Source organism: Muscardinus avellanarius, assembly GCF_963383645.1.
Source record: "Muscardinus avellanarius genome assembly, chromosome: 18".
Taxonomy (NCBI): domain Eukaryota; kingdom Metazoa; phylum Chordata; class Mammalia; order Rodentia; family Gliridae; genus Muscardinus; species Muscardinus avellanarius.
In genome coordinates, this window is record NC_137804.1 from 42352125 (window position 1) to 42372295 (window position 20171).

Here is a 20171-nt window from a genome sequence, read left to right on the forward strand (position 1 = left end):
CCTGGAGGACCAGAAACGCCGAAAACTTGAAGTAGCAACACCTACCTACAGTCATATTGTAGAGAGATGCGCAGTGTTAACATGGAAACACACACACACACACACACACACACACACACACACACACATTTTTCTCTTGTCACTTAAAATTGTTTTAGTGAAAGAAAGCTCTCCTTGCCTCCCTCGCTCACCATTATAACGTGTCAAAGCCAAAAGAGAAATGTATCCTGAACCTGGATCCCTTCCGAGGACTAATGATGACAGCCAGGACCCAGCTCCCTCATCTCCGGCAGGGAAGATTCCCAACTTTTCTTCCACGTCTGTGGTCTACTCTTGACTCCTCCGGTCTAGGTAGAATCTGTGCGATAGTGTTTGAAGCCATAGTGGAGAATGAAAGAAAGAATAAGCCAATGTATGACCAGGGCTCAGGAGAGAGAGAAAAACGTGTTGGCTGAGCCAGGTGCGGCGGCACACACCTGTTATCCCAGCTACTCGGGAGGCCGAAGCAGGATTACAGGTTAGAGGCTAGCCTGGGCAACTTTGTGAGACCCTGTCTCGAAAAAGGCTGGAGGTATAGCTCAGTGATAGAGCGCCTCTGGGATTAATCCTCAAAATGAAAAAGAAAAAGAAAAAGAGAGTGAGTGTGGGAGTGGACACCTGTAATCCCAATACTTGGGAGACTGACACAGGAGGATCTCAGGTTTGCAGCCAGCCTTGACAACGTAGGCCCTGTTTAAAATATATATATATGTATATATATATATATATATATATATATATATATATATATATACACACACTGGCAGTGTAGCTCAGAGATAGAGTGTCCCTGGGTTCAATCCCTAATACCACGAGAAAGAAATGAGAAAGAGGAAGAAAGAAGAAAGAAAGGAAGGAAGGAAGGAAGGAAGGAAGAAAGGCAGGCAGGCAGGCAGGCAGGCAGGCTGGCTAGATATGGTAACACACCATGTAATCCCAGTAATCAGGATGCTAACTAAAAACAGTAGGTTCACAGGTTCAAGGACAGCCTCAGTAAGTAGTGAGAATGTACACATACATCAATCTTTTTATTAAAAAAAAAACAAGCTAGGCATGATGGTGCATGCCTGTAACACAGTACTAGGGAGGCTGAGACAGGAGGATCGCAGGTTCGAGGACAGTCTCAGCAAGAAGTGAGGCTCTTATCAACCTGAGCCTGGATCCCTCGTGAGAAGTAATAATCATAGTCGACAGCTGTGGAATGGGAACCATGTTAAGGACTTACACACTATTCCCAACAGCCCAGAGATTTAGAAATCATTATTTTCCAGTTTTATACACGATGAAACTTGAGGCTCAGATTTATAAAAGAAAAGCACAGAACTGAAGTCATGGCCCAGAGTAAAGAAATGACCTGGTCGACTTCTGTCTGACTCCAAAGATGCTTTGTACTTTGGGGAAAGAGATTGAAAACATAACTCTCACGCACGCATGCACGCACACACACGCGCACACGCGGATGCGCACTTGCAGACAGATTAGGAAATGGCCCTTGACCATGGTCTTCGGCCTTCTCAGCAACATTTAACCACTGTTTCTTCCCTTTATGGTAATTGTCAGGAAAACCCAGGGACATAGGTTTGTGCTCTGATGTCGGTAACATTCCTTGGTTAAAAAGAAGATAGTAAAAAAGCCAGGTGTGGAGGCGCATGTCTGTAATCCCAGTATTGGGGAGGCTGAGACTGGAGGATCGCAGGTTCGAGGCCAGCCTCAGCTACTTAGTGAGACCCGCAGCAATTTAGCAAGACCCTGTTTCAAAATATAAAATAGGAAGGGCTGGCAGGGTAGCTCAGAGGTAGAATGCACTTGGGTTCAACCTCCAGCACCAAAAACAGAAAGAATCTACCAGGAGTAACCACCGTCTCGGCCCCGGGTGCCGTGTGAGAGCCTTCCTTGTCTAGGTGGCCTGGTCGGCGCGCCCTCCCTCCGCCCATCAGCCCTTGCTCGCCCTGGGCCTTCTCCTGGGGCCGTGCCCGTGTGCCAGCATGGCACGCGTGCGTGTGAAAGTGTGTGTGTGACTGGCCTTTGGGTTCTGTTGGTTTTGCTGTGAGCTGCAGTGCAACGTGGGTCTGTGGTATCTGACACTGTGGACGTTAATGTACTTCTTGGACATTTTAATAAACGTTTTTTAACAGTTCACCTGCGGCTCACCCCCGGGTGCCTTGATTCCTTCCTTCCCGCGGCAGGTCTTAGCTGAACAGATATTATGAGCCATATTAATGTCTCTGGGCTCATCGGCACCATAAATAAGTAGGAGGAGGTGGGTTTTATTGATCATTTATTAGATATTTATAGAAATTTATTTATTTACTTGTTTATTTATTTATTTTGGTGGTACTGGGGTTCCTGGAAACCCTTCTACCTCTGGGCGACACTCCCAGACCTATTTTTTTTAATATTTCTATTTGGTTTTTTATTTTGTTTTATTTTTGTGTGTGGTACTGGGGTTCCCGGAAACCTTCTACCTCCAGGCTACACTCCCAGACCTATTTTTCATATTTTTTTTTTTTTGGAAACAGGGTCTCTTAAGCCAGCGCAGCTGGCTTCAAACCTGCGCGACCCTCCTGTCTCCGCCTCCCAAGCGCGGGGATGACAAGCGTGCGCCACCACGCCCGGGATATACTCTAAGACCTATTTTTTTATATTTTTATTTGGCTTTTTATTTTATTTTTGTGTGTGGTACTGGGGTTCCTGGAAGCCCTTCTACCTCCAGGCTACACTCCCAGACCTATTTTTCATATTTTTTTATTTGGAAACAGGGTCTCCTAAGCCAGCGAGTCTGGCTTTGAACCTGCGCAATCCTCCTGTCTCCGTCTCCCTAGCACAGGCCACCATGCCCAGCTCGTATAAATTTATTTCTATATAAATATTTATTTATCTATTTTTTGGTGCTGGGGATTGAACTCAGGGGCACTCTACCTCCAAGCTATACCCCCACTCCTATTTTGAATTTTTCACTTTGTTTTTTTTTTTTTTTTGGTGGTACTGGGGTTCCTGGAAGCCCTTCTACCTCCGGGCTACACTCCCAGACCTATTTTTTATACTTTTTTATTTGGAAACAGGGTCTCCTAAGCCAGCGCACGCGGCTGGCTTCGAACCTGCGCGATCCTCCTGTCTCTGCCTCCCAAGCGCGGGGATGACAAGCGTGCGCCGCCACGCCCGGCGAATTTTTCACTTTGAAACAGGGTCTCACTAAGTTTTGGAGGGCCTCACTGAGTTGCTAAGGCTGGCTGTGAATCTGCGATCCCCCTTTCTCAGACTCCTAAATCCTGGGATTTTAAGCATGAGCCACCATGCCTGGCTCAGCCTCCCCAATTTAGCAAGGCACCAGCAATTTAAGAGCCTGTTTCAAAATTTAAAAAAAGGCTGTAGGTGTAGTTTGGAGGTGGAATATTCCTGGATTCAATCTCTAGTACCATAAAAAGAAAAAGGAGCTGGGCGTGGTGGCGCACGCTTGTAATCCCCGCGCTTGGGAGGCGGAGACAGGAGGATCGCACGGGTTAGAAGCCAGCCTCGGCTACTTAGTGAGGCTCTCAGCAACTTAGTGAGACCCTGTTTCCAAATAAAGTATAAAAAAGGTTTGAGAGTATAGCCCGGAGGTAGAAAGCCCCTGGGTTCCACCCCCAGTACCACCAAAAAATAAAAATAAAAAAAAGGAAGCCGGGCGTGGTGGCGCACGCTTGTCATCCCCGCGCTTGGGAGGCGGAGACAGGAGGATGGCGCAGGTTCGAAGCCAGCCTCGCTGGCATAAGAGACCCTGTTTCAAAAATATAAAATAGGTCTGGGAGCGTAGCCCGGAGGTAGAAGGGCTTCCAGGAACCCCAGTACCACCAAAAAAAAAAAAAAAAAAAAAAAAAAAAAAAAAAAAAAGAGGCTGAAACAGGGCAACTGCAGGTTTGAGACCAGCTTTAGCAATGTAGGAAGACTGTCAGCAACCTAGTGAGATCGAGGGCGGATTTGGGGGGGGCGGAGCTCAGAGGTAGAACACCCCTAAGTTAAATCCCCAGTACCAAAAAAGAAAAAAAAGAGGATCCAGAAATGGTACACTACTATACTCCCAGTGCTCAGGAGGATTGTAGGTTGGAGGCCTCAGCAACGTAGTCAGGCTTTCTGAAACTTAATCAGATCCTGTTCAAAAAATTAAAAAAAAATAGGGCTGGGGGTGGTGCACCGGGCGTGATGGCGACGCTTGTATTCCCAGCATTTGGGAGGCTGAGATGGGAAGATCGCGGTTCATGTGACCCTGTTTCCAAATAAAGAATTAAAAATAGGGCTGGGGGTGTAACTCGGAGGTAGAAGGCCGCTGGGTTCATCCCAAGTACTGCCAAAAAAAAAAAAAAAAAAAAAAAAAAAAAAAAAAAAAAAAAATTTGATCCTGGGAAGAGAACCCAGGGCCTTCTACCTCCTAGCTACACCCCCAGCCCTATTTTTTTTTTTTTTGAAACGGGATTTTACTAGGTCGATAAGAGTCTCACTACTTGTTGAGTGTCTTTGAACCTGCGATCCTCCTGTCTCAAGTACTGGGATTACAAGTGTGCACCACCACAACCAGCAAAAAAAAAAAAAAAATTAAAATATGTATGTATAAAATATGTATATTAAAAGAAGAGTACTTTCTCTTTTTTTGTGGTACTGAGGATGGAACCCAGGGGCATTCTACCTCCAAGATACCCCCCAGTCCTATTTTTTATTGTTTATTTTGAAACAGGTTCTCACTGAGTTGCAGAGGGCCTCACTAAGTAGCTGAGGCTGGCTATGAACCGCGATCCTCCTGTCTCAGCCTCCCAAATACTGGGGTTGCAAGTGTGCACCACCATGCCTGACTCATTAATACATGATATGTGGTATAAATACCCAGGCTTGGTGGCACACACCTATAATCCCAGTACTTGGGAGGCTGAGGCAGGAGGTTTGCAGGTTTGAGGACAGACTCAGCAAATAGTAAGACTCTCATCAACCTAACCAGACCTTATTTCAAAATAAACAAATAAGCTGGGCGTGGTGGCACATGCTTGTAATCCCAGCATTTGGGAGGCTGAGACCGGAGGATCGAGGTTCAAGAACAGCCTCAGCTACTTAGTGAGGCCCTCTACAACTCAGTGAGACCCGGTTTCAAAATAAAGAATAAAAAAAAAAAAAAATAGGGCAGGGGGTGTGGCTCAGAGGTCAAATGCCCCTGGGTTCCATCCCCAGACCCACAAAAATAAAAATAAAAATAGCCAGGCGTGGTGGCGCACGCTTGTAATCCCCACTTGGGAGGTGGAGACAGGAGGATTGTGCAGGTTCAGAGCCAGCCTCTCTGGCTTAAGAGACCCTGTTTCAAAATATAAAATATGTCGCCGGGCGTGGTGGTGCACACTCGTCATCCCCGCGCTTGGGAGGCGGAGACAGGAGGATCGCGCAGATTCAAAGCCAGCCGCATGAGCTGGCTTAGGAGACCCTGTTTCCAAATAAAAATGTAAAAACAGGTCTGGGAGTGTAGCCCGGAGGTAGAAGGGCTTCCAGGAACCCCAGTACCACCAAAAAAAAAAAATTATATATATATATATAATATGTCTGGGAGTGTAGCCCGGAGGTAGAAGGGCTTCGAGGAACCCCAGTACCACCAAAAATAAATAACTAAATAAATAATAAAAAATAAAATAAAATAGGTCTGGGGGTGTAGCTTGGAGGTAGAATGCCCCTGGGTTCAATCTAGTAACACACACACATTCACATGTGTGCACTTGAATTGCTGATACTGTGTCTACATACCTGAGAAAGTCATCAATGTAAGAGAAAAGGTTTACTTGGCTCCGTTTCAGAAGGTTCAGTCCAGGGCTGCCTGGCCTTCCTGTGTCTTTAAACCTGGGGCAGCACAGCACACCAGGATGAGAGCATGGGGTGGAGGAGACAGCTCACCTCGTGGAGGCCAGAGAGTGAAGCGACAGGAAGAAGCTGGTCTCAATCCTCCCTTTGAGGCCACACCCCCAAAGACCTACCTTCCTCCCGCCAACCTTACCCAAGCCAGAGCACACACCAGGGACTAGTACTCATCAGGAGAAATGAAGGACTGATCCATGCTACAGTGTGGATGAACCTTGAAAATGTACTGCGAAACGAAAGAAGCCAGACACAAAGGACCATATGTGGTACCATTCTATTAATAGGAAATCCCAGGAATGGGCAAGGCCACAGAGACAGAAAGTAGATTAGCAGTTCCCAACGGCTGAGCGGTGGGGAGAGACTGCTTAATGGGTATGGAGTTTTCTGTGAAAACATCTCAGAACTAGACAGAAGTGGTGGTTATACAATATACAAGGATGCTAATTATCTCGGAATTTTTCTCATTAAAACTTTTTTTTTTTTTTTTGAGCTGGGCATGGTGGCGCACACTTGTAATCCCCACGCTTGGGAGGCTGAGACAGGAGGATGGCGCAGGTTCAAAGCCAGCCTCAGCTGGTTTAAGAGACCCTGTTTCCAAATAAAATATAATATAGGTCTGGGAGTGTAGCCTGGAGGTAGAAGGCCCTTGGGCTCCATCTCCCCAGTACCACCAAAAAAAAAAAAAAAAAAAAAAAACACTGTTTTTTTTTAGCTGGGCGTGGTGGCGCACGCTTGTAATCCCAGCATTCGGGAGGCTGAGACCAGAGGATCGCAGTTTGCAGACAGCCTCAGCTACTTAGTGAGGCCCTCCGCAATTTAGTGAGACCCTGTTTCAAAATAAACAATAAAAAATAGGGCAGGGGGTGTAGCTCAGAGGTCGAATGCCCCTGGGTTCCATCCCCAGACCCGCAACAAAAAAACAAAAAACAAATTTTTTTTGTTGTGTGGTGGTAGTGATATTGAACCCAGGGATGTTCTACTTCTAAGCTACACCCCCACCCGATTTTATTTATTTATTTATTTATTTATTTATTTATTTATTTATTTATTATGGTACTGGGGTTCCTGGAAGCCCTTCTACCTCCAGGCTACACTCCCAGACCTATTTTTATATTTTTGTTTGGAAACAGGGTCTCTTAAGCCAGAGAGACTGGCTTCGAACCTGTGCCATCCTCCTGTCTCCGCCTCCCAAGCATGGGGATTACAAGCGTGCGCCACCATGCCTGGCATTTATTTATTCACTTATTTACTTACTTACTTATTTGTGGTACCAGGGATGGAACCCAGGGACATTCTACCTCCGAGTTACACCCCCAGCCATATTTTTTATTCTTTATTTTTGAAACAGGGTTTCATTGAGTTGCAAAGGACAGTCACTAAGTAGTGTCCGCGAATGCAATTCTTCTGTCTCAGCCTCCCAAATTCTGAGATTACACCATGCCTGGCCCTTCTAGACTTTTTTTTTTTTTTTTTTTTTTTTTTGCAGTACTGGGGATGGAACCCAGGGTATTCTACCTCTGAGCTAAACCCCATTTTTTTTCATTCTTTAATTTGAAACAAGGTCTCACTGGATTGCAAAGGGCCTCATTAAGTAGTAGCTAAGGCTGTCCGCGAACTGCCATCCTCCTGTCTCCCAGACCTATTTTATATTTTATTTGGAAACAGGGTCTCACTAGTGTGCTGAGAACCTCACTAAGTAGCTGAGGCTGGTTTCGAACCTACACGATCCTCGTATCTCAGTCTCCCAAGAACTGGGATTACAAGCGTGCGCCACCAACTCACAGCTTTATTCTTTATTCTGAAACAGAGCCTCACTGAGTGGCAAAGGGCCTCACTAAGTAGCTGAGGCTGTCCGACAACCGCGATCCTCCTGTCTCAGCCTCCCAAATGCTGGGATTGCAAGTGTGCCCGGCTTACTTTTATTTTTGAAACAGGGTCTTGCTAGGTTGATGAGAATCTCACTGCTTGCTAAGGCTGTCTTTGAACCTGCAATCCTCTCTTCTCAGCCTCCCAAGTACTGGGATTATTGGGGTGCGCCACCACGCCTGGAAAGCCCTGAATATGAACTAGTCAAGGAAGAGCTAAGGAACAGTTATTACACACCTGTAATCTCAGTACTTGGGAGGCTGAGACAAGAGGAGGGCAGGTTCCAGGCCAGCCTCTGTAGTTTAGGGAGGACCTCAGCAGCTTAGTGAGATGTTGTTTCAAAATAAAAAATAACAATCTGGGCATGGTGACGCATGCTGGTAATCCCAGCATTTGGGAGGCTAAGACAAGAGAACTGTGGTTCAATGACAGGCTCAGCTACTTAGTGAGGCCCTTTGCGACTCAGTTAGACCCTGTTTCAAAATAAAGAATAAAATGTAGGGCTGGGGGTGTGGCTCAGAGGTCGAATGCCCCTGGACTCCATCCCCAATATTTCAAATTAATTAAGTAATTCAAAATAAAAAATAGAGCCGGGCGTGGTGGCGCACGCTTGTAATCCCCGCGCTTGGGAGGCTGAGACAGGAGGATCACACAGGTTCGAAGCCAGCCTCAGCTACTTAGTGAGACCCTGTTTCCAAATAAAATATAAAAAAGGTCTGGGAGCATAGCCCGGAGGTAGAAAGCCTCTGGGTTCCACCCCAAGTACCACCAATAAATAAATAAATAAATAAATAAATAAATAAATAAATGGCTGCACATATAGCTCAGTGGTTGAATGCCCCTGGGTCCAATCCCGGTACCATTAAAAAAAAATAAAAATAAGCCGGGCGTGGTGGCGCACGCTTGTAATCCCCGCGCTTGGGAGGCAGAGACAGGAGGATCGCGCAGGTTTGAAGCCAGCCGTGCGCGCTGGCTTATGAGACCCTGTTTCCAAATTAAAAAGTATAAAAAATAGGTCTGGGAGTGTAGCCCGGAAGTAGAAGGGCTTCCAGGAACCCCAGTACCACCAAAAAATAAATAAATAAATAAATAAATAAATAAATAATAAAAATAAAAGAAGCCGTAGACCTCTGGGGGTAGCTCAAGGAGGGGACAGAGGAGGGAAGGGAGAGAAAGATTTACAGTGTGGCGGGCGAAGGCTGAGGAATGAGGGGGAAGCCCCCCAACCCAATGGAAACCAGTCACCTCAAGCAGAGAGTCTGTCCATTAAAGTGGATTCAGGAAGGAATCACCCACTGGCCTCTCATTTTCTCATTCATCAAAAGAAACGTTTATTGGACCCCTGCTATAGTGCTTTGCCTCGAGGGAGCTCGTAATGACCCTGGTACACACGAGGAAACAGGCTTCGAGGGCTTTCTGTCACTTGGTCACACAGTGAACAAGAATAAGAGGTGGGATTTGAGCCCAAGTCCCCCTGGTTCCAAACGGCAGAGGTGGGTTTCCTGGAGACCAAATCCACAGTGAGGAGTGGCCCTGGGGGCCCTGGGTATTCCAGGCAGGACCTCAGAGCCGGGGTGGCCTTGTCCCTGGTGGAAGGTCTCTAGGAGCCAGCTGGAGCCTGGCCGGGTCCTGACTTCCTAGCAAGAACCACCCCTTTGACATTGAAAAAACATTCTATCCTCCTGGACCTCTGAGGAGGAATGGGGCCAGGGGTCTAGGAAGGAGTGTGGACCCGGGTGAGAGAGCAGAGGTGGATTCAGTGCACACTACAGCCCGGTTTCCTCCTCTGTAGGGCTGAGATAAAAATGCCCGGTGTTGCAAGGGTGTCTCGTGCACAGCTGGGGTCTGGCGTATAGGTAGCGTGCAAACAGAGGTGGCGAGCAGCTCCAGAAGTCCAGCCCGGCCTAAGAGGTGGTCATCCGCCCCTGATAGGATGCTGTGAGCAGCCCTGGGGAGAGGTACTGGAGGCGTATGCCCAGGATGAAAAGTTCCTGAGAACCCGGAGTTCGGTTGTCAAGGGGAGAGTCTCTATGGCGATAGCCTGGTGGGGCAGGACCCTGCGGTAAAGCCTCGGTAAAGCCTCGGGAGACAGGTGTTCTGGTACCTCTGACACCAGAGCTTGATCTCCATGGCAACAGCCTTGGGAGCTCCAGGCTGCCCAGGAATGGGGGCTTGAGGGAACACAAGGAGCGGGGTGCTCCTGGGGAAGGGACCGCCAGTTTCCATGGTGCGAACTGGAGAATTGGAAGACTGAATGTTGGGTCACCCTGGGGACAGTTGGGGAGGGCAGCCTCCATGGTGGTCTGTCAGGGTGGGGACACCAGAAGTAGAGTTGTAGGCCTCAGGGGCCAGTGAGATGGGAAACCTGTGGTCTCCATGGTTACAGCTGGAGGAGGGAGGCACCATCTTTGCAGGGGTCCACTGGGGAAGGAAGGGGTGTGTGACTTTAGGTATGTGGACTGGTTGCCTTGGTGACAGAGGGAAGATGGGCAGCTGGTCTCCATAATAAGTGACAAGACCCAGGGAAGGATCTTTGGTGACAGCCCAGTATGGGACCTTTGGGGCTGGGGGTGAGTCAGCTCTCCAGATAGAAAAATACCTGATGGGTGGGGCACTCCAGGAAGCCAGCCGGGGCTTGTGATCCTCTTAGTGGTGACAAATGGGGATGTTCTCCCATGAAACTGGAGGGGTAGGACTGTCCTCCAGTGACCGGAGGACATGGCCTGTTACCCTGGAAACCTTAGGGGGCTCTCAGGGAGCGAGGAGAGAATGGGAGTACCCAGTATTGGTCACAGTGGGGGGGAAGTGCCTGAGCCGCAGTCTGTAGGTGCCGGAGAGGGTGTGACCATCTGGGGAACCCTGAGGTTTCGTTTTATCTGCAGGGGAATGCATTGTGCAGGTGACCTCAAAGGGCCACTTTTCAGTCTCCAGGAAAATGCAGAGGGTGTGTGGCTAGTCTCCAGATAATCCCTGGGGTCCAGCCTCCAGGCAAAAAAGGGCGGGGGGAGTGTCTGTTTCCAAGAGGCCAAAGAGGTTGGCCAGTCTTCAGGAAACCGCGGGGGTCTGTTTGCCCCCCGGGGGTCCTCAGGGAACGTGGCTTTTCTCCTGGAGAGAGTTGGAAAGAGGGGAGGTCCACTGTCCAGAAGAGGTGGGCTTGGCCAATCTCCAGAAGACCGGCCAGTCTCGAGGGCCCCCAGGCGCGTGATTAGTTTCTAAGGGACCACCGGGAATGTGTCCTGTCTCGAGGGGACCGCAGAGGGCGTGGTCAGTGTCCAAGGGCCGCCAGGGGCCTGATCAGCCTACAGGGCACCGCCAGGGCTAAGTCCAGCGTCCAGGGGATCTGGAGGAGGGAACGTGGTCCGCTCCAGGGACGTCAGAGGTGTCAGAGTACCTGCCGAGCGCCTCCAGCGGCCCGCCGGCTCCTAGACACGCAGTGGGGTCCAGGCGGCGGGGTCGCGCGCGCCTCCGGCCCAGCCGCCGCCCCCCGCCCAGCCCCAGCCCCAGCCGCCCGGGGCGGGGTCGGGAGCTCCGGGTGCGCGGTAGCAGTAGACGCCGAACAGGCGCCGGGAGGCGTCGGGGAAGCCGAGGCTGCGCACGCCGGGCCGGGGGCCTCCGCAGCGCGCGCGCGGGTTCACGATGGGGTAGCGCGCGCTGCCGTCGGCCAGCCAGCCCGCCGTGCAGCGGTCCAGCAGCTGCAGCTTCCACGCGGCGAACAGCTGGCCCACCTTGGCCACCGCCGCGCCCCGGGCCGCGCAGGCGCGCGCGGCTCCGGAGAAGGGCAGGGGCCGCAGCGGCTTCAGGAAGAACACGCGCCCTGCGGGGTGGGTGCAGGGACTCGTTAGGACTGTGCCTCCACTTAGGACCCCTCGCCACTGCAGCTCCACACTGCAGTCTCGGGGTCCAGGGGCACCCCCCTCCCCTGCACCCTGGGCCCCCAGCTGGGGACCCCAGCCGGGGTTAGTGCAGGCGGCGTTTGCACGCGGAGAGGGGTCCCCGGGTGGTCACTGCCAAGGACGGGGTGGGGCTGGTTTGCACTGCCTGGCAGACGCGGAGAGGGGTCCCCGGGTGGTCACTGCCAAGGACGGGGCGGGGCTGGGGCTCCGGGGCGAGCCTCCTCCCAGGGCCTACGCACCCGGCAGGTTGGACGTGAAGCAGAAGGCGTCGTAGCGCTCCTCCGAGTTGTGCCGGTAGCCGTAGTTGCGCACGCCGGCCGCCCCGGCGCTCCCGGCCCCGCCCAGGCCGCCGCACGGCTCGCGGGGCTGGCCCACCGGGTACTGCACCGAGCCGTCGCGCAGCCACCCCGCGTTGCACCAGTCCAGGCCGTCGCGCCAGGCCGCGTGCAGCTGCTCCGCCGACGCCAGGATGCCGTCCTGCTCCGCGCACGCGCGCTGCGCCTCCGCCAAGGTCAGCTGGTAGCGGCCTCCGCGCGGGTGGTAGGGGAAGACCACGCCTGGCAGGGGGCGCACGGGCTCAGCCAGGGCCGGCGCGCCCCGCCCACCCGCCGTCGGGGGCCCTGCGACGACCCAGACCTGCCCGTGACGCTCCCCATCACAGCCCAAGCTTGGGATTCACCGCAGCAGCCTCTTCCTTAACATTCGGTCCACCCCTTTCCACCACTGGAGACCTCTGCGCAAGTGCTTTCCACCTGTCAAACTCCTATGCGTCCTTTATTCTGTGTGTGTGTGTGTGTGTGTGTGTGTGTGTGTGTGTGTGGTACTGGGGGTGGAACCCAGAGGCTTTCTGCCTCCGGGCTATACTCCCAGACCCATTTTATATTTTATTTGGAAACAGAGTCTCACTTAAGTTGCTGAGAGCCTCACTAAGTAGCCGAGGCTGGCTTTGAACCTGCGCGATCCTCCTGTCTCAGCCTCCCAAGCGCGGGGATCACAAGCGTGCGCCACCACGCCCCGGCTCCTTTATTCTTATTTATTTTTTGTGTTTAGTACTGAGGATTGATCCAAGGGGAATTCTACCTCTGATCCCCACCCCCACGCCCCTTTTTTGGAAACAGGCTCTCACTAGGTTGTTGATGGTCTCGCTAAGTGGCTGAAGCCGTCCTCAAATCTACAATCCTCCTGTATCAGCTTCCCAGGTACCGCTATGACAGGTGGGTACCCTCAAGCCTGGCTTCTACACGTCCTTTGAAATCCAACTCTCGCCCGATTGCAGTGGCACAAACTTGTAAGCCCAGTACTCAGGAGGCTGAGACAGGAGGATCGCAGGTTCTCAGCCAGCTTCGGCTACTTAAGTTGAGGCCCTCTGCAACTAAGACCCTGTTTCAAAATAAAGAATAAAAAATAGGGCTGGGGGTGTAGCTCAGAGGTAGAATACGGAGTTCAAGCCTCGGTACACCTCCCCCCCCAAAACAAAACAAAACAAAACAAAACACAAACTCCCACTGGGCATGGTGGTGGCGGCTCATGCTTGTAATCCCAGCATTTGGGAGGTTGAGACAGGAGGTTCAAAGGTTTGAGGACAGCCTCAGCAACTTAGTGAGGCTCTTATCAACTTAATGGGACTCTATTTAGAAAGAAAAAAAGAATAAAAGAGGGCTAAGGGCACATCCTGGAGGTAGAATGCTGCTGGGTTCTATCCCCAGTACCACAAAAGTAAATAAATAAAACTCAACTCCCAACCCCCACCCCCACTCAGTCCTACCTGTCTCTGACATCAGAGCCTTTGCACTGGTCCAGTCCTAAGCCCACAGAGCTGAGGATTAATGTGTCCAGCACATCTGGGTCCCCATATTGGGAGCCCCCAGCCCCTAGAAGGTGGTCCATCTTCGAGTGTGTCTGTGTGTGTGTGTTACTGGGAATTGAACTCAGCGGCATTTTGCCTCTGAGCTACAAGCCCAGCCCTAATTTATTTCTTAAAACAGAGTCCCACTAAGTTGCTGAGGCTGCCCTTGAACCCTGATCTTCCAGTCTCAGCCTCCCAAGTCCTGGGATTACAAGCATGTGCCACCATGCTTAACCACCTTCAGTTCTTCTAACTTTGAACTTGTCCCTAGTTGGACTCAAAATCAACCCATCTCAGGAGTGCTCTGTGTTTAAGGGGCAGCCCTTGGGACCGGCGGACTCCTCTGTGCAGACCCAGGTGTGGACCGGGGCCGGGGAGAAGACTTGGATGGAGCCCACAGACAGGAGCCTGAATCCTGGCTCGGTGGCTCCTTTCTCAGGAGCGAGGCTCTATCCAACATGCTGAGCCAGTGGCCCCATCTATAGTATAGCTGCCTCCCTGGGGGGGTTGTGGAATTAAATGAGACTCCAGAGAACTCTTCAGCTAAGTGGCTGGTACACAGAGAAGCCTAATAAAGAAGAGCTGCCGCTACTGTTGGGATTTGTTCTTGTTAGAAAGCTCAGCAGGTGCAAGCACACCCCCTGGATCTCTCCTTGAATCCACAAACAGGTGGAAGCGAATTCTTCAGACAGACACTCTGCCCCTCAGCTGCGTAATCAGAGCAACCCATCCCTACAGCAGCGACTGGCTCCCAGATGGGTGCCCGATTCAACCTGGGCCAGTGAGGGAGGAACTCTGGAACTTGGGAGCTGAGGCTCCTAAGGAATCAGTTGCTAGTCCCTGAGGGTAGAAGCCAGGTGTCGGGTTCCATAAAAGGAAATCCGCCTGAGGAAAGCCCACTCAAGCAGAAGCATGAGGGATGGGTTTCTTTTTTTCTTTTTTCTTTTTTCTTTTTGGTGATACTGGGGATGGAACCCTTCTACCTCCGGGCTACACTCCCAGACCTGTTTTATATTTTATTTGGAAACAGGGTCTCTTAAACCAGCACGGCTGGCTTCGAACCTGCGCCATCCTCCTGTCTCCGCCTCCCAAGTGCAGGGATTACATGCGTGCGCCACCGGGCCCGGCAGGGCTGGGTTTCTGACGTAGTACGGGATCTGTACATCCTGACCCCGGGTTCTCAGTGTCTCCGCTGTTGACATTTTGGGCTGGATCCTTCTTTCTGAGGGGACCGGCTTGTACAGCAGCATCCCTGGCCTCTCCCCACTAGAGGCCAGTATTGCCCCCTCTTTTTCGTGGTTATTGAGGATTGAACCCAGGGACATGCTACCTCCCAGGTACATCACCAGCTCCCCTTTTCATGGTGCTTGGTGTTCAACCCAGGGGCTACCTCTGAGCTACACCCCTAGCCCCATTTAAAATTTTTTTTTATTTAGAAACCGGATCTCTCTAAATTGCTTGGTGCTTCACTACGTTGCTGGGGCTCACCTTGAACCTGTGACCCTCCTGTCTCAGCTTTGCAAGTAGGATTATAGATGTGTGCACCATCTGGCCCCCAGCCCCCCCTTTTTTTTGGTGGTACTAGGGATTGGACCCAGAGGCATTCTACCTTTGAGCTACATCCCCCAGCCCAATTTTTTTTTTACTTCTTATTTGGAAACAGGGTCTAGTAAGGTTGGTTTCAGTCTCACTACCTCCTGAGGCTGTCCTCAAACCTGTGATCCTCCCGTCTCAGCCTCCCAAATACCAGGATTACAGGCATGGCCCACCACGCCTGACTTCCCCCCAGCCCTTTTTATTTTTTACTTTGAAACAGGGTCTTGATAGTTTGCCCAGAATCTTGCTACACTGCAGAAGCTGGTCTGGAATGATTACAGCTGTTTGCCACCATGCCTGGGCTCAGTGTCACCCCCTCTCCAAGAATAGACTCCTGAGATGTCTTCGCTCACAGCCAAAATTTGAGGAGCAATATCAGCCCTACCAGAACCATCTGCTCAATCCCCCCAACGCTCTAAGTTTCTTCAAGCAGACCTAATTTGGGCTCTGCGCCTTGTGACCCCCCTTCCCCTCCGTAGAGGCGAGCCCCATGCTGCCCCCGGGCGGCCACCTTCCAGGTCCAGCTTGACCATGCCGGCGTCATCTTCCAGCTCATTGGTGACCTCGCACTCGTAGCGCCCGTAGTCCTGCAGGGTGACGTTTCGCAGGACCAGGGAGGCATCCCCGGGTCCGTCGTTCTGCAGCTCGGCCCGCCCGCGGTAGCTGCCGAACGCCCGGTGCTGGGGACCCAGGGCTACGAAGACGTCGGCGAAGGCCAGGGGATCCACCACCTTCGTCCACTTGAGGCGGACGCCGTCGTGGCCGTGGGCGGCTGCCTCATAGTGGTAGCGGCAGGGCAAGACGATGGTGCCGCCCCGGTGGCTAACCACCTGCCCAGGCGCGGTCTGCACCACCACAGAGCCCGACTCACCCTCTGTGGGCAACCAGGAAGGGTCAGGGAGGGGCGGGGGGGGGGGAAGACACCGAGGACCTCCGACCGGGATAGAGAAAGAGCGGCCCCCGTGGGGATGCGCGGAGGAGGGGGCGTGCGCGGGCTGGGGGGCCTGGGCGGGCTGGGGGGCCGTGGTCGTGGGCGTCCCGCTCCCCCCCGCCCCTCCTGCACCCGCGATCGCTCTTGGCCACAACCCCGGCGGCACAGGGCCCCCGCCCGCGGCCCGACTCACCCAGCACGTGCACGACCTTCTTCCGGCCGCGCTGCGCCCCCACCGCGGCGGCGAGCAGCAGGACCCCGCAGACGGCGGCGCGGAGCGCGCGGGGCCCGAGGGCCGCCGGGGCGCACACCTGGGGACAGCAGCGCTCAGCCCGCGCCGCCTCCCGGGGGGCCTGGCCCGCCAGCCTCCCCCGAGGGGCGGGGGGGGGGCCGAGGACCTCGCCCACACCCCGCCCCGCCGAGCCGGGGTCGCGGAGGGCTCCCGGGGAGGCCGTCAGACCCCGCCGCTGCGCCCCTCGCCTCGCGCGCTCGGGGATGCGCCGAACCCCGGGACCTGCCCAGGCCCCTCACCTGCACCCGCTATCCCCCCCCAGTCCCGGGACCTGCCCCGGCCCCTCACCTGCACCCGCCCTCCCCCCCCCCCCGAGTCCCGGGACCTGCCCAGGCCCCCCACCTGCACCCGCCAGCCCCCGAGCCCCGGGACCTGCCCCGGCCCCTCACCTGCACCCGCCCCCCCCCAGCCCCGGGACCTGCCCAGGCCCCCCACCTGCACCCGCCAGCCCCCGAGTCCCGGGACCTGCCCCGGCCCCTCACCTGCAACCCCCCCCAGCCCCGGTACCTGCCCAGGCCCCCAACCTGCACCCGCCACCCCCGAGCCCCGCACCCCACCTGTGCCCGCTACCCCCGAGCCCCAGGACCTGTCCAGGCCCCCCATCTGCACCCGCCCTCCCCCCCCCATCCCCGGGACCTGCCCCGGCACCCCACCTGCACCCGCCCCCCCCCCCCCGCGAGCCCCGGGACCTGCCCCGGCCCCTCACCTGCACCCGCCACCCCCCAGCCCCGGGACCTGCCCCGGCCCCTCACCTGCACCCGCCCCCCCCCGAGCCCCGGGACCTGCCCCGGCACCCCACCTGCACCCGCCAGCCCCCAGCCCCGGGACCTGCCCCGGCCCCTCACCTGCACCCGCCACCCCCCAGCCCCGGGACCTGCCCCGGCCCCTCACCTGCACCCGCCACCCCCCAGCCCCGGGACCTGCCCCGGCCCCCCACCTGCACCCGCCAGCCCCCAGCCCCGGGACCTGCCCCGGCCCCCCACCTGCACCCGCCACCCCAGCCCCGGGACCTGCCCCGGCCCCCCACCTGCACCCGCCACCCCAGCCCCGCCTCCTCCCGGCTCCGGAGGGGGATGGGCGGAGTCGGCGCCGCCTCGGCAAGGTTATCCGAGCGCCAGGAGACTGCAGCAAAGCGGCCGGGCCAGGAGCGCGCGGAGCGGACGAGCGGCACCGGGAGCGGGTGGGAGGCGGCAGGGACACACGCGGGGGATGGAGAGGGACCGGGAGAGGAGAGAGGGATCGGGTGGGGAGCCGGAGCCGGAGAGGGGGGCTCGCCCCAAAGAGAAGAGAGAGTCGGAAAGTGCCCGAAAAAGGAAAAGATGCTGGAGCCAGGACCGAGGGGCTGAGAAGAGGTAGAGACGGAATCCGAGCGGGACCCCGCCGCACTCACCATCCTGCCGCGGCCCGGGGACGGCGCCGCCCGCTCGCCGGGGAGGACTGGGCAGGTCCCTGCGGCCGGCGCAATCCCGGCGTCTGCCTGCAAGGGGAGGGGAGGCGAGCGGGCTGGGGGGGCATTAAAGGGGCCGCGGCGGCGGCGCGCCCCGCTGGAAGGTGGCCCAGGCACTGGCGGGGAGGGCCAGCAGAACCACCTCTCTGGGCTTTTCTGTTTTGCCGTCTTGAAAATGGAATGGGGACTCTGTGGAGTCCAGAGTCTTCCATCCTGGGCAAGGGGCAGGAGCTGGGGACCCGGGCTCCGGCAGCCCCCCGGAGGGGTGGGGCCTTCAGGAACCGCGCTCAGGCTTAGGGGAGCACCTGCCAGGGTCAAGTCTGACTCCGCCCTTCGCCGGCTGTGGGGTTTTGGAGGAGGCCGTGGGCCCCTCTGAGCTAGCTTCCACCCCTGGGAAGTGGGGCGTTGGTTCTGTGGTGCAGATCCAATGACTATGGACACACAGTAGGTCAAGAAGCCCCGGGTTCTGGTCATGTCCCTAGTCCCCACTGAGATCCTGCCATCGCCAAATCTGGCCCTTTGCCCAGTTTCAAAAACCACAACATGGCCAGCCTTTCCCCGACTGAGGCTGCCTCCCAGCCTCAGTTTCCCCTAAAATGAGCACAGCAGAAGCAGTTGTGGGTTCTATGGTCTGACCTGCTGGGGCGCGACTGTGCCCAGGAGGTGTGACCTTGGACTGGAACCTTCACCTCCTGCAGCCTCAGTTTCTCCCTGGAAGACGCAATATTTGAGTTAGCACTCAGCAAGGTATACAGTGGATGCTTAATAACACGGCCACAGCCGGGCGGCGGCGCACGCTTGTAATCCCAGTACTTGGGAGATTGAGACAGGAGGATCGCGGTTCGCAAACAGCCTCAGCTACTTAGTGAGGCCCTTTGCAAAACTCTGTGAGACCCAGTTTCAAAATAAAAAGAAAAGCCGGGCGTGGTGGCGCACGCTTGTAATCCCCGCGCTTGGGAGGCAGAGACAGGAGGATCACGCAGGTTCGAAGCCAGCCTCGCTGGTGTAAGAGACCCTGTTTCCAAATAAAAATATAAAAATAGGTCTGGGAGTGTAGCCCGGAGGTAGAAGGGCTTCCAGGAACCCCAGTACCACCAAAAAAAAAAAATATATATATATATATATATATATATATATATATATATTAATTAAAAAATAAAAATAAAAAATAAAAAGAATAAAAAATAGGGCCGGGGGTGTAGCTCAGAGGTAGAATGCCCCTGGGTTCCATCCCCAGACCTACAATAAATAAAAATAAAAAAATAAAGACTACGAAATAGGGCTGGGGGTGTAGCTCGGAGATAGAATGCCCCTGGGTTCCACCCCCAGTAGCTCAAAATAAAACAATAAATAAATATGTTATACTATAATTCATTTATTTTGTGTCACTGAGGTTTGTTTGCTTATTTATTTATTTATTTATTTATTTATTTTTGTGGTACTAGAGGTGGAACCCAGAGGCTTTCTACCTCTGGGCTATACTCCCAGACCAATTTTCTGTTTTATTTGGAAACAGGGTCTCACTAAGTTGCTGAGAGCCTCACTAAGTGGCCGAGGCTGGCTTCAAACCTGTGCAATCCTCCTGTCTCAGCCTCCCAAGTGCAGGGATTACAAGCGTGCGCCACCACGCCCGGCTGTGTCACTGGGGTTTGAACCTGGGTCATTCTACCTCCAACCTACACCCCCAACCCTATTTTATTTTATTTTTATTTTATTTTGGTGGTACTGGGGTTCCTGGAAGCCCTCTACCTCCGGGCTACACTCCCAGACCTATTTTTACATTTTTATTTGGAAACAGGGTCTCCTAAGCCAGCGCACGCGGCTGGCTTTGAACCTGCGCGATCCTCCTGTCTCTGCCTCCCAAGCGCGGGGATTACAAGTGTGCACCACCACGCCCGGCTACCCTATTTTATTTTGAAGCAGGGTCTTGCTAAATTGCTGAGGCTGACCTCGAACCTGAAATCCTCCTGTCTCAGCCTCCCAAGCACTGGGATTACAGGCTTATACTGTAATTTACTGACACTGCAGTGACTTCTCTCTCCAGACTGTGGCTTTAGGCAGGACTCTCATCTATTCTAGCCTCAGTTTCCCTTCATCTGGAACCCTGCACCCCCAGAAGCAGACCTTCGTGGTCCTGGCACCTCGGGGTCCTCATAGGCCCCACGGCAGAGAGGGTGGGTCCCTTATGAGGTCCAAGAGGAGATCCCCACCCTAAAACACACGCACAGTGACATTTTAGGCACCAAGAGGGTTTTATTGCAAGGACCCACGGGAGGGCGGAGGTGCAGATTCTGAGAGGAGCAGAGGGTCCCTGGGGCTTCGGAGCGCTCTTCTCAAGGCCTCCTGGCTCACCTGTGGCCTCCTGTCCACCCACTGGTGGTAACCACCAGAGCCAG

The 20171-nt window shown here is 54.2% G+C and overlaps 1 protein-coding gene across 1 annotated transcript; it reads right to left on the minus strand.

Moving 5' to 3' along the window:
* Positions 1-11192: 11192 nt before the first annotated feature.
* HAPLN4 (hyaluronan and proteoglycan link protein 4) lies at positions 11193-19930 on the minus strand (the record flags this gene model as incomplete). The annotated part of the gene is made up of 7 exons (XM_080715448.1): positions 11193-11584; positions 11903-12220; positions 15617-15979; positions 16230-16550; positions 17719-17805; positions 17893-17988; positions 19900-19930. The coding sequence occupies 7 exons, from the start codon at positions 19928-19930 to the stop codon at positions 11193-11195; spliced, it is 1608 nt and encodes a 535-aa protein (XP_080571574.1).
* Between the last annotated feature and the right edge of the window lie 241 nt (positions 19931-20171).